At 34.9% G+C, this 13,131-nt stretch overlaps 1 protein-coding gene across 1 annotated transcript in view; it reads left to right on the top strand.

Moving 5' to 3' along the window:
- MAN1A2 (mannosidase alpha class 1A member 2) overlaps window positions 1-13,131 on the top strand; it is a 188,526-nt gene that overhangs the window by 65,957 nt on the left and 109,438 nt on the right. The window contains exons 4-5 of the mRNA XM_080801162.1: window positions 1,033-1,151; window positions 6,736-6,816. Of these exons, the coding sequence (XP_080657288.1) occupies window positions 1,033-1,151; window positions 6,736-6,816 (200 nt within the window). The remainder of the gene's footprint in view (window positions 1-1,032; window positions 1,152-6,735; window positions 6,817-13,131) is intronic.

Raw genomic sequence — 13,131 nt, 5'->3', positions numbered from 1 at the left:
TTTGGGGTAGGAGTACTTGGTTATGATTGGGTAAGGACCATAATATAACACTTTAGGACTGGTAAGCAGAGAATTTGGAGATATGCAGTTCAGAGTTTTAATAGGTCTTTCAGGAAGTTCCTGGAATGAAAAGTAAAATTATTTTACAACTTTTATCCTTCTGGGCCAGGGTAACAGTAAACTCATATTGATGAAGACAGTAATAAAGCCCTTTCAATATAGATGATAACAACTGTGGATAATTTTCATTCTCAGAAGGTGGAAATAATTGTGTTCCTGGGGCTGGGGACGACTCATCTGCTCCATGTTACTTATTCTTCTACATGCTATTAGATTTGTTTTAGATTGTATTCAGGATTTTGCAGTTCTTTTCATTAGTAAGATTGACCTGTTTTCTTGTCATGTGTTTATAGTGTCTAGTTTTGCTATCAACTGGTTTTGTTGAATTAAATTTTTCCCTCCTGAAATTGTTTCCTTTAACATCAGAATTCTCTCTCTTGAAGATCGGTGTAGATCTTACTATTTTGATTTTTTCTGCTCATATTTTGTTTCATACTTACTTTCTTTTTCAGTATGGTTAACCTGCTTTTGATTGGTAAGGTTTTTATAGTTTGTTTTACTGTGGTCATCTAGGCTTATTGTACTTTTACTATTATTTCTAAGTATATTTTTTGCCCTTTCTATGCATTTATACCAGAACAGCACAGTTGTCCTACGACTTGGTTTGACGTCTTGAACCACCCTCCCCATTTCTTGAATTAATTCCCCCCCTTTTTTTTGGACTTAGTTAAACAGGTAGATATCTCATTACTGTGACCAGGAAGAAAATGAAAGGAGAATTACTATTTTAGTTTTCCTTTACCTTCCTTTTAGTTGTCAACATGTCATCTTTAGGAAAATATGTTGAAAATATGTTGAGGATTATTTTTGGTTCTTATATTTCTACTTTGATTTTTTATATATTAAAAAGTTAAAACAGACCTTATATGAAGGGCATGTTATTAATGAGTTTTCTCTCTACCCCAAATACAGGAAGTTCGCAAATGGGTGCTACCATAGTAGATGCTTTGGATACCCTTTATATCATGGGACTTCATGATGAGTTCCGAGATGGGCAAAAATGGATTGAAGACAACCTTGATTTCAGTGTTGTGAGTATACAATTGATGACTTCTTTGATCGACCTTGAAAAGACAGTGTCTAACTGTAGTAGTTTTGAGTGTTACACTCCCAGTTTAAGGAAATCCTAAATTTCCTCTATTCTTTCGGAATTAGGATTGTCATTTAACTTTTGTGTAAAATACATTCCTTTCTCACAATCTTCCTTTCTCTCTCTCTCTCTCTCTCTTTTTTTTTTTTTTGGAGGCAGTGTGTTCAGTGTGTTAAGGCATAGTTACAGAAAAAAACAGATGGGGGTAGAAATACCAGGAAAACATGAACTAGTTTATAAACAATAAGTGTTTCATTATTTTTTAAAGATTCAATAATCTGGTATAGCTTTGATGAACCTTCATAACTAGGCCAATGCCCCTTCTTCCAGCATTTTGGTGTAGTTATTAAGTTGTGTGGCTAAAGTTTGAAGCCCAGCACAGCTACATTCTCACTGTGGGACTTGGGAAAGTTCTTTATTTTTTCTAAACCTGTCATTAAATTACTATCGCACTGCAGTATTGTAAGGATTATTTGACATAATCTGGTACATATTAAGTGCTCGTAAATGGTAAGAATTATTTTCATTATTACCAGTATTCACCCACAAGTTGTATGGGCTATTTTGTCATATTCATTATCATCTCTGATGATATCTGTGCTTGCTCTTCTTTCTTGCTGTGATCAGAAGTCGCTCTTTCACTGTGTGTTTTTCTCTTTGGCAGACTGCATCACTCAAGTTGTGATTTAAATCTGTAATTTCTTTTCTCATGCTTTCCTGATGCTACCCACATGAAAATGGATTATTTATATGATTCTAGCATTTTGGACACATATCAGTTAGAATAATTTTTATCAGTTAGATTTAGGTTTGTCTGTGAGTGGCAGAAAATCTAATATAAAATAGCTTAAACAAGATACATGTTTATTTCCCTTTCGTGTAAACTAAGTGCAGAGATGAACAGTTTAGGGTTGGCTTGGGTAGCTCCTTGTTCCTCAAGGGTCTGGGATCCTTTGTCTTGTTGCTCTGCCAACTTCAGTGTATAGCTCCAGCCTCATGGTCCAAAATGGTTCCTCAATAAGGCGGATAAACTTTCCAGTTTCAGAAAAGGGAAAGATACATGACTGTCCTGTAATACTTTACAGGTGTCGGTTATCCCAGTTTTGCTTGTATACTGTTGAGTGGCTCAGAGTCATACAGCCCAGCTTTCGTGTAAAGGATGGCTGAGAAATAGTTGTTTTCTTTGTTTTTTTGTTTTTTTTTTTCCTCTTTGGCTATGTGGTCCTTATAGGATGTGCTTTTTGTATCTTATTTAAGAAGTCCCTACTCTTATTGAAGATACAGTCTTATATTTCATTCTGAATGTTTTAAAGCTTGGCTTTTGCATTTAGGACTTTAATCCATATGAAATTGATTTAGGGTGAGATAGACAACTATTAGTTGATCCTAGAGCAATTTATTTCCCTGCTATTTGTGCATGCCACATTAGTCATTTGGGCTGTTTCTTTTCTGTTCACTTTTTTTCTTTATGCTTACATCAATACTAAACTGTCTTAACTACAATATTTTTATAGGAAGCTTGATACCCGATTTTGTTCTACTAGGAAATTATCTTAGCAGTTCTCAACTCTTTGTTCCTGTAAGCTCTGGAGTACTGTTGACATTTTGATGAGGATCGCGTTCAATTTACAGATTAATTTGGAGAGAATTGGCGTCTGTAGAGTCTCAAATACTCCTGTCCATTAACATGTCAGCTTTATTAGGCCTAATAATCCATCCACTGGTATATCATTGTATCAGTTCACTCAATCAGGAACCAGAACTGTATGTACCGTTTATTTTAATTAGAGGATTTAATGTTTAGAATTGTTAACCAAATAACAGGGAACTGAAAAGGCAGAAAGAGAACATTGTGGTATTACAAGAGGGAGTAACTACAGTAAATATCTACCTCCCTGGGACTGTCAGAAGAGTGGGAAGAAGTGGGGATTAAAAAAATTTAGTAATTTGGAACTCTGCTGCTTGTATGTATGAGCTCTTAAAAGGGCTTTTTTAGAGCTGGGACTCAGACCTCTGAGGAGAGGGTCCCTAGCTGGTGGGCCACAGTAAGGCTGATTTGGAGAATGTGTGTGTGTGGCAGCGGAATTGTAATGTGGAACCAACTGCCACTGCCAGGGCAAAGAACCATGCCTGGTTTGACACTGTCAGAAACCAGAAGTAAATTGGAAGGAATAAGTCCTTTCTCCTTCCTCCAGCCTTATATTATCTTTGTAAAACCTCCTGTTGGCATGGCCCATAAGGGAGCCAGCTGGCTAATGAGACACACATTTGTAGAGTCCAGTTCCAGTTTACCAAGTAGACTATAGAAGGATAGATTTGAAAATCTGAGGAAAAAAGAGCTTAATAATCAGCACAATTTTACCATCCCTTTACTTTTAGCCTTTCTGTGTCATATATTTTAGCTGTATATTTTGCATGTAATGTGTTTTTGGATTTTGTTATTTTTATCCAGTCTTGGAGTCTTTTAACTGTCAAGTTTGGAATGTTTACATTGTTTACATTTGTTGTGATAACATATATTTGGAGCTGGGCCTTCCATCTTTGTTTTTCAACCTGTGTTGTTATTGTACTTTCATTGTTTTTATTTTCTGCTTCCTTTATTTTAGATTAAGTTATTTTATGTCTCGTTTGCCCTCTTTTACATTGACTTTTATACTTGTCATTTCCATCCATTCTGGGGTTATCCTTAAAATTTTATATTTATACTGTTTAAGTTTAAAATTAATCAGTTTCTTTATCCTTCTGAAGAACATAAGTCTCTTAGAATGCTTTAATTTAGCTCATCTCCCTCTTATGTGTAATTGTTGTCTAGCTGGTTCCAACTTGTATTTGAAACTTCCAGATTAATGAATGAATGGATGACTGAATGAAGGAATAAATAGATACATTTATTGAATATCTTCTCCGGGAAAGGCACTGTTCTGGCTTTTGTGGATACAGTGATGAGCAAAACAGTCTTATTTCTCCTTGAGTTTTTACTCTAATTTTGGGAGGAAAATAAATAAATAAATAAAATAAATAAAGTAAATAAATCTTCAACTCATATATAGTATATCAGGTGGTGATAAATGCTGTGGAGAACTGTAAAGAAGAACAGGTAGGATTGGAGCAAGTAGTGTGGGGTTGCCATTTTACATGGGGTGGCTAGTGAAGGACTCTTTGCTACGGTGATGTTTCTGAGAAGAGACCCAGTGGAAGCCATGTGGATGTAAGGCTCTCTCATACTGGATATTATAGTTGAGTGTAGGATTGGAGGTTGGTTATTTTCTCTTAAGCTTTGAAAGGTACAGTTCCGTTGTCTTCCTTTTCCTGTTATACTATTGGACATCGTGCTGTCAGTCTAATTTTTCACAAGTAATCGTGCTTGCTTCGGCAGCACATATACTGATTTTTCACAAGTAATCTATCTTGTTTTCCCTTGTTTTAATCCATCCCCCCCCATCAGTTTTGGAAGATTTGCCATCACTATTCCTTTGAATAATGCCTGTCTTCTGTTTTATCCCTTCTCTCCCTCTAGAACTCTTATATTACCTCTCTTGTGAGGGAAGTTCTGAATTTTACAAATAAAGAATTATGTGTAATTAAATGGTGGTAAGTGTTAATTGGGGAAATAATGCAGGTTAAGAGAGATTAGTGATGAGGACTGACTTCATTATTTTGTACGGTGTGTTTGGAAAAGCTTCCTATCCAGAGACCTGTAGGTAAAGGGTAAGACTGACATACAGGAATGAGTTCGGTAATTCTAGAACAGCAGGTAGACCCATTTGGTAATAATAAAGTAAGTTGGGAGGACTCCTGTTGGTAGGAGATGATGTCAGACAGGTAGTGGGGAATCTGATTACGTTGGGTCTTACAGTTATTTTGCTCTGAGTGTAACCGGAAATCGTAAAAGTTTGCACACAACAGCATCCTAACCTGACTTAAAATGTAGGAGGTTCACTCTGCCTGCAGGGTGCTGCATAAATGGAGTGTAAGGAGGAGAGTAAGGCTGAAATCAGGGAAACTGATTAGAGGGTTATTTTGGTGAGTGATAGAGGCCTGCTCTCTCTCCCTCTTTCGCGGCTTCTCTGTATTTAGTGAATGTCTGCTCTGTGCCCTGCAATATACTATATGTTGGAAATATATGAAGTGATATAAAGCATTTTGCTGTCGTGGATGGGGTGAGATGATAGATGTGTTACTAAAAAATTTCGGGAAGTAATCAGAGAGGGAGATAAACCATGAAAAACTCTTAACTATAGGAAACAGAGTTGCTGGAGGGGAGGTAGGTGGGGTGATGGGGTAACTGGGTGATGGGCAGTAAGAAGGGCATGTGATGTGATGGCACTGGGTGTTATACATAACTGATCAAGTATTGAGCACTATCTGAAACTAATGATGTACTATATGTTGGCTAGTTGAATTAATAAAAAAAATTCCATTGTGAAAATTCTATATCAGATACACACTTGGGTTAGCAAATTATGTGTTCTGTCTGTGAATGTTAGAAAGACTTCTGGATAATATATATTTCCTTCTAAATTTTGTTAAAAAAGTTACGAATGTTACCTTTATACTGGTCAATTGTATATATCCTGTGGATTCTTTGGTCATGTTCTTTGCCACTTCTACTTTTCTTTCCATGTATTAGAATTTTTCTCAGCAATATCTGTATCTTTATCTGAATACAAGCATATAGACTTTATATGCTTAGGTTATTAGTACTACTGTATTTGTGCCAAATTTCCTTTTATTTATTTTTTTTGTTTGCCTTTTAATTTTGTTCATAATTGTTTTTCTTTATAGGTAATTCTCATTTTGGGGAAATTCAAGTCTTTCTATCATCATTTGTTGTCAGTATAGTTGATTTTATGATTATAAAGTACCTGTTTTGTCAAGGAAATTTATATATGTTGTCTACATTTTCTTCTACTTTTTTATTGTAATTTTCTCTGCATTTATTTCTAAGTTATTTGGATTTCATTTTGAGAGAAAGAGATATCTGAAATGAATATCCAAATTAATTTCTAACCTAGGAGTCCATTTTCTCAACATTATTAATTAAGTAATGCATCATCCTATCATTTTTGGTCCCTCTTTTAACATTTATTAAATTTTTATATATATGAGGAAAAATTTTTTAAATTCATGAGAAATATAAGTAAAAATGGGACAGTATGCTGTGGTAACTAGAACAGAAGAAAACGGACCCAACAGAAAGACTTGCTGTTCCAGAATTCAAGAAGTGGAGGGTTTCATGAAGAGAGAATAGTCAAGAGCATCAAATATATTGACAATTTCACAATGATAGGTAATATACATAAAAATGATTTTGGCCAATAGGAACCTGTGGTGGCATAATAGAGGAGTTTCAGTAACATTAATAAATGGTGAATGAGATTGCAATTGCATGAGAAATGAAGGTGTGGAAAATGGAAAAAAACATTCTCTGCAGGGTGTTTGTAAGAAACGTAGGAAGTACTGAAAATATTTGGAAAATTCGGAAGTTTTATGTATATGTGAATATTTTCAACATGTCTTCACAGAATTCAGAGGTGTCTGTGTTTGAAGTCAACATTCGATTTATTGGAGGCCTGCTTGCCGCTTATTACCTTTCAGGAGAAGAGGTGAGCCACTCAAGTGAAACACTTTGTTTGGGGGGGAAGGGGCTCTGAAAGGACTTTAATAAAATGAAAGATTTCCCTAACAGCATATTGTTTTTCTTAATTGTCTAATAATTGAACTCTTGTAAAGATTTGCTGAGAGAACTGGATGCTTCAGGTAGAACTGTCCTTGGGAATAATGATTTTTCCATTTTGAGAATTTTAGTAAAACATAAATTCATCACAGATTCTATCTGTGTATACACCACTTCTCCTTTGTAGGAGCTGTCCTCCAGGATTTTGCCACTGCGATTAATTACATAGTTGAAACAAGGTTGGGGGGCGATTAATAAAATCAGAATTAGGAATGAATCAGGAAGAATTAATATGGATCCTCCTAAGACCAAAAATTAATTATGAAAACTGCCTGTTTGGAAATCAGATGAGATTTTTTTTGTTATAAATTAAAAAAAAAAAAAAAGAACACAGCAACAACTCTGAATTCTCCTTTCTGGAAGTCTTAGTGTATGTAATATAATTGATTGATTTGAGACTTGCTGTGATGGGGAAGCGGGTGTGGGGAAATTCCTTTTTACTGCTCAGGTGTGTTTAAAGGATGGATTTGGAGAGTGGGAGAAAGAGAAACTAAAGCAAGAGATTATAAGTCATTTCTGTTTGTTTCCTGAGGAATTTCTATATTTGACTGCTTCGTTGGTCTAAATGATTGTAAGAGCTCTTTGTAAATTTAAGAAAATTCATCTTTTGTTTTATGTGTTGTAAAGATGGGTTTCTTTGTTGTTGGTATTTAGGAAATGTTTGCCTAATCCAAGTCACAAAAATGTTCTTTTATGTTTTCTTCTAAAATATTAAGGTTTACTTTTACTTTAAGTCTGTAATTCATTTTGAGTTATATTCTATATATGCTGTGAGGTATAGATTAAGCTTGCTTTCTTTCTTTCTGGATATTAAAAAATTCTAACAACATTTGTTGAAAAGCCTCTCCTTTTCTCTGTTTAACTGACTGCACTTTTGTTGAAATCACTTGACCATATATGTGTTAGTCGACCTCTAACCTTGCTGTTTGTGTCTGTCCTTTTGCCACACTCTGTTCATTATTGTGGCTTTATGGAAAGTCTTGAAATCAGGTTGTACGAGTCTTCTAACTTTGTTCCTTTTCAAAATTGTCTTGACTATTCCATTTACCTTATTTTCTATTTTAGAATCAGTTTGTTGATCTCTACAGAATATTCTACGGGGATTTTGATTGGGATTACCTTGGATCCATAGATGACTTTAGAGAACATGGGTTTCTTAACAAATACGGACCCTTCCAAACCATGAACATGACATACCTACCCATTTACTTAGTTCTTTCATTTTCTTTCTTGGCGTTTCTAGTTTTATCATGTAGATATTTTACATATTTTGGTAGATTTATACATATTTTATACTTTCTGGTCCTATTACAAGTCGTATTTTTTATTTCAATTTCTAGTTGTTTATTGCTAGTATATATAAATACAATTGATTTAAAAGAAAGTTTAAAGACTTAAATTTTCAGCTGGCTTAGTACATCTTGTTTATCACAGAATAACTTCCTGATGCTGTCATTTTAAAAAATATTATAAAATGTACATAACAAAATTTTTCATTTACCATTACATTTCAGTGATATTAAGAGCAGCGTTCACATTATGCAATATACGGTTGATTTTTATATTGACCTGTACTCTGAGATTTTTCTAAATTCACTAATTCTAGTTGCTTTTACTTATTTTTTTTAATTTTCCTTATATATTTATTTGACAGAGAGAGAGATCACAAGTAGGCACAGAGCCAGGCAGAGAGAAGGGGGGAAACAGGCTCCCTGCTGAGCAGAGAGCCGGATGCGGGGCTCGATCCCAGGACCCTGAGATCATGACCTGAGCCAAAGGCAGAGAGGCTTAACCCACTGAGCCACCCAGGTGCCCCTCTAGTTGCTTTTAAATAGGTTTTAATAGATTCTTTGAGATTTTCTTTTGTAAATGATCATGTCATCAGTGAATAGTTTCATTTCTCTGTATGGAGAACAATTTTATTTATGTAGGGTTTTTTTTTTTTTTTTCCGGTTAAAGATTTTATTTCTTTGACAGAGAGACAGAGAGACCGAGAGAGAGGTGAATACAAGCAGGGGGAGTGGGAGAGGGAGAAGCAGGCTTCCCACTGAGCAGGGAGCCTGATGCGGCTGGATCCCAGGAGTCTGGGATCATGACCTGAGCTGAAGGCAGATGCTTAACAAATGAGCCCCTTATGTGTAGTTCTTTTATTACTTTGTCTTGCCTTACATCTTTATATGTTTCGTGATCTTACAGGAAAACATTTAGTCTTTCACCATTACATGTAAGTGTTAGTCATAGGCTTTTTTGTTCTTTTTTTTTTCTTTTAGACAGAACATGCCTGCACGTGTGTACACAGGATAGGTAGGAGTTGGGTGGTGAGGGAAAGGGAGAGAGAATCTTAAGGAGGCTCCACGCCCAGCATGAGGCTGATGCAGGGCTCAATCTCACCACCCTGAGATCATAACCTGAGCTGAAATCAAGAGTCTGAAGCTTAACCCACTGACCCACTCAGGCACCCTGTTAAGCCATAGGTTTTTTGTAGATGCCCTTTATCCTCTTGAAGAAGTCCCTTTCCATTCCTAGTTTGCTGAGATTTTTTTAATTTATTGTGGATGGATGTTGAATGTTGTCAGATGTTTTTGTTTTATTTAATAAGATTATATGATGTTTTTTCTTTCTCTGTTGATTTGCAGATTATATTGGTTGATTTTTGAATGTTAAACCAACCTTGCACTTTCAGGAAGAAACCTGACTCCCACTTAATCATGGGGTATTATCCTTTTTATATTGCTGCTAGGATTGATTTGATAATACATTGTTGAGAATTTTTTTGCATTTATATTCATGTGGCATATGGATCTATATGTAATTTTAATGTCTTCACCTGTGTTTTATATAAGAGTTATGCTGACTTCATGAGTTGGAAGTGTTTCTTCTTCTTCTTCTTTTTTTTTTTCCTTTTACTGGAGAAGTTTTTGTATAATTGGTATTATTTCTTCTTTAATTGTTTGGTAGAATACCCTTCTGAAGTCATGTGCTTGTGGAGCTTTTTGTTTCTGTTTTTTCAACTAAGTTTTAAAACTGTTTAATTTCTTTGGTAGATATAGTACTGTTCAGTTTATGTCTTCTTGAGTGGATTTTGTAGTTTTTGTAGCTTGTGTATTTCTAGGAATTTGCCTGTTTTTCTAGGTTGTATAAACTGTTGACATAAAGGTTTTGTAATATTCCCTTATTGTTTTCATATCTCTAGGATCGTTAGTAATGTGCCCTATTTCATTTTCTCTTTTTTTGTCAGTCTGGATACAGGTGTATTGGTTATTTTTGTTTTTTTCAGATAACTTGTTTTTGGTTTTATTGATTTCTCTCTATTTTTGTGCATTCAGTTTCATTTCTCCTTTTATACTTATTTACTTCCTTCCGTTTGTTCCTTTTTTTCTATTCTAGGTTCTTAGGTTTGGACCTTAGATCATCAGTATGACACCTTTTAAAAAAGAACAGTGTCATAAAGTTGCTTCTTGGCCCTTCTTTTGCTACATCCTATGAATTTTGATATATTTTCATTTTCCTTTAGTTCAAAATATTTTCTGATTTTTTTCTTTCTCTTTGATTCCTGAGTTATTTTGAAGTATATGTGTTATATATGTATTTTTAAGTAGCCTTCACACCCAGTATGGGACTTGAACTCACAATCCTGAGATTAAGACCTGAGATGCAATCAGGAGTTGGATGTTTAACCAACTTGAGCCACCCAGGTATCCCAGAAATACATTTTTAAATTTTCAAATATTTCACAGATTTTTCTGTTATTTCTAGTTTTAAGTTTTTGGTAGGCAGTGATTAGAGAACAGTTCTACTGAACTGTTGAGGTTTGTTTTATGATCTATTTTAAAAAGAATGTGTGCTTGAAAAGAACATGTATTCTGCTGTGGTTTTGTTAAAATATCAATTAAGTCAAAGTAGATAATAGTGTTTGCTCAGATCTTCTGTAATTTTACTAATTTTGTATCTATTTGGTCTGTCAAATACTAGGTGAGGAGTCTGTCTGTATTTTGGAGGCCTATTCTTAGGTATGTGTACACTTAGGATTGTTAGGTCTTCTTGGCTGATCCTTTTATTGTTTTACAATTTTTCTCTATCTTTGGTCACATTCCCTGTTCTTTTTTTTTTTTTTAAGATTTTTTTTTTTTAATTTGAGAGAGAGCGAGAGCCAGAGTAAGCATGTGTGCCTGCACAAGCGCACGAGAGGGGAGAGGCAGAGGGAGAGGGAGAAGCCGACTCCGCTCCCTGCTGAGTAGGGAGCGGGACACAGGGCTCAATCCCATGACCCTGAGATCATGACCTGAGCCAAAGGCAGATGCTTAACTGAAGTCAGACACTTAACCAACTGAGCCACCCAGGTGCCCTCACATTCTCTGTTCTTAAATCTAGTTTGTGTGATACTGACATAATCACTCTGGCTTTCTTTTATGTAGTGTTTGCCTGGTATATCTTTTAACCTGTGTGTTTCTATATTTAAAGTTGGATTTCCTGAAGAAAGCTTGATAATCTGTTTTTAATTTGTGTGTTTAGACCCTTTACATTCAGTAAAGTTATTGATAGAGTTGCATTAAATCTACCACATTGTTAGCTATTTTCTGTTTGTCCCATCTGTTCCTCATTCCTCTTTTTTCCCTGCCTAATTTTATATTATTTTTGTGATTGTTTTATCTCCATGATAGACTTATTATTTGTTCTCAATATTTCTTTTATATTTTTAGTGGTTGCTCTTTTTGTTTACTGTGTATCTTAATTCATCCTGGTTCTACCATGAGTCAGTATTATGCTGCTTTGCTTGTACTGTGAAAACTTTACAACTGTATATTCTTAATTCTTATCAGTCTTCTTTTGTGCTGTTTTTTGTTACTGTACATTTCTTACGTTACAGGTCCATAGGGCATTGCTACTAGCTATTTTTGCTTTAGGTGGTCAGTTATTATTTAGAGCTATTCAAAATAAGAAAAAAATATTCCTTTTTATCTTTCAGTCATTTTTGTTGGTCTTCATTTCTCTGTTGATTTAAGCTTCTATTTGGTATGTATTCCTTTTGTGTGAAGAGCGCTCTTTAACTTTTTCTATAGTGCAGGTCTCCTGGTTGTAGATTCTCTAAGTTTCAGTTGGTCTGAAACTTCCTTCTTCAGTTTTGAAAGATAATTTCTTTGTATTTTTCCTTGTAACACTTTATTTTTATTTTTTAAAAGATTATTTATTTATTTGTCAGAGAGCGAGCGAGCGTGCGCACATAAGCAGGCAGAGTGGCAGGCAGAGGCAGAGAGAGAAGCAGGCTCCCTGCGGGGCAAGGAGCTGTTATGTAGGACTCGATCCCAGGACCCTGGGATCATGGCCTGAGCCAAAGGCAGCGGCTTAACTGACAGCCATTCATGCGTCCCCCTTTTAACACTTTAAAGAGGTTACTGCATTAGCTTAAGGTTTGCATAGTTTGAGAGATGTGCTTTAATTCTTCGTTCCTCTATATGTAATGTGTCTTTCCCCCCTCCTTTGGCTGTCTTTAAGATAATCGGTTCATATTTTATTTCATATGAGGAATCTCAGTGGTTTTACTTTTTTGCATTTGGAGGGGCGAGTAGGACTTAATTATCTTGCTTGAGGTTCTTGAGCTTCTTAGATGTATGGTTTGGTAGCTTTATATTTGAAAAGTTGTTACTATCTTTTAACATATTTTTTCTCCTTCTTCTTCTGGAATTCCAGTCACACATACATTAGATTATTGGAAATTGTCTCTTAGCTCTTAAATTCACTATTCTTTTTTATCCCACCCACGCTTTTTATTCCTTGTGTTTCAGTTTGGATAATTTTTATAGACCTGTCTTTGAGTTCACTGATTTATTTTTTATGTCAGTTCCATTGAATCTACTTTTAATTAAGCCTGTTGAAGACTTTTTCTATCTCACTTTCTTTGATTTCTGAAAAATTATTTCTAGTATTCATTTGACTTTTAATAATTCCTATTTCTCTGCTACAATTTCTCATTGTCTTCATGTTTTCCACTTTATCCACTAACAAGGTCTTTTACCATGTTAATCAAAATCATTTCAAATTCTCAGATTGTTTTAATCTCACTGAGCTTGGTTTGCCACTTGCTTTTTCTCTAGAAAGTGGATTTTTTTTTTTTTTTTGCTTTCTTAGGTATTTCATAATTTTTGACTGAATGCCAAATATCAAGTATGGGACAGTAAAGACTGAG

This window comes from Martes martes (assembly GCF_963455335.1).
Source record: "Martes martes genome assembly, chromosome: 4".
Classification (NCBI taxonomy): Eukaryota; Metazoa; Chordata; class Mammalia; order Carnivora; family Mustelidae; genus Martes; species Martes martes.
This window is presented reverse-complemented; position numbering and strand designations above follow the sequence as displayed.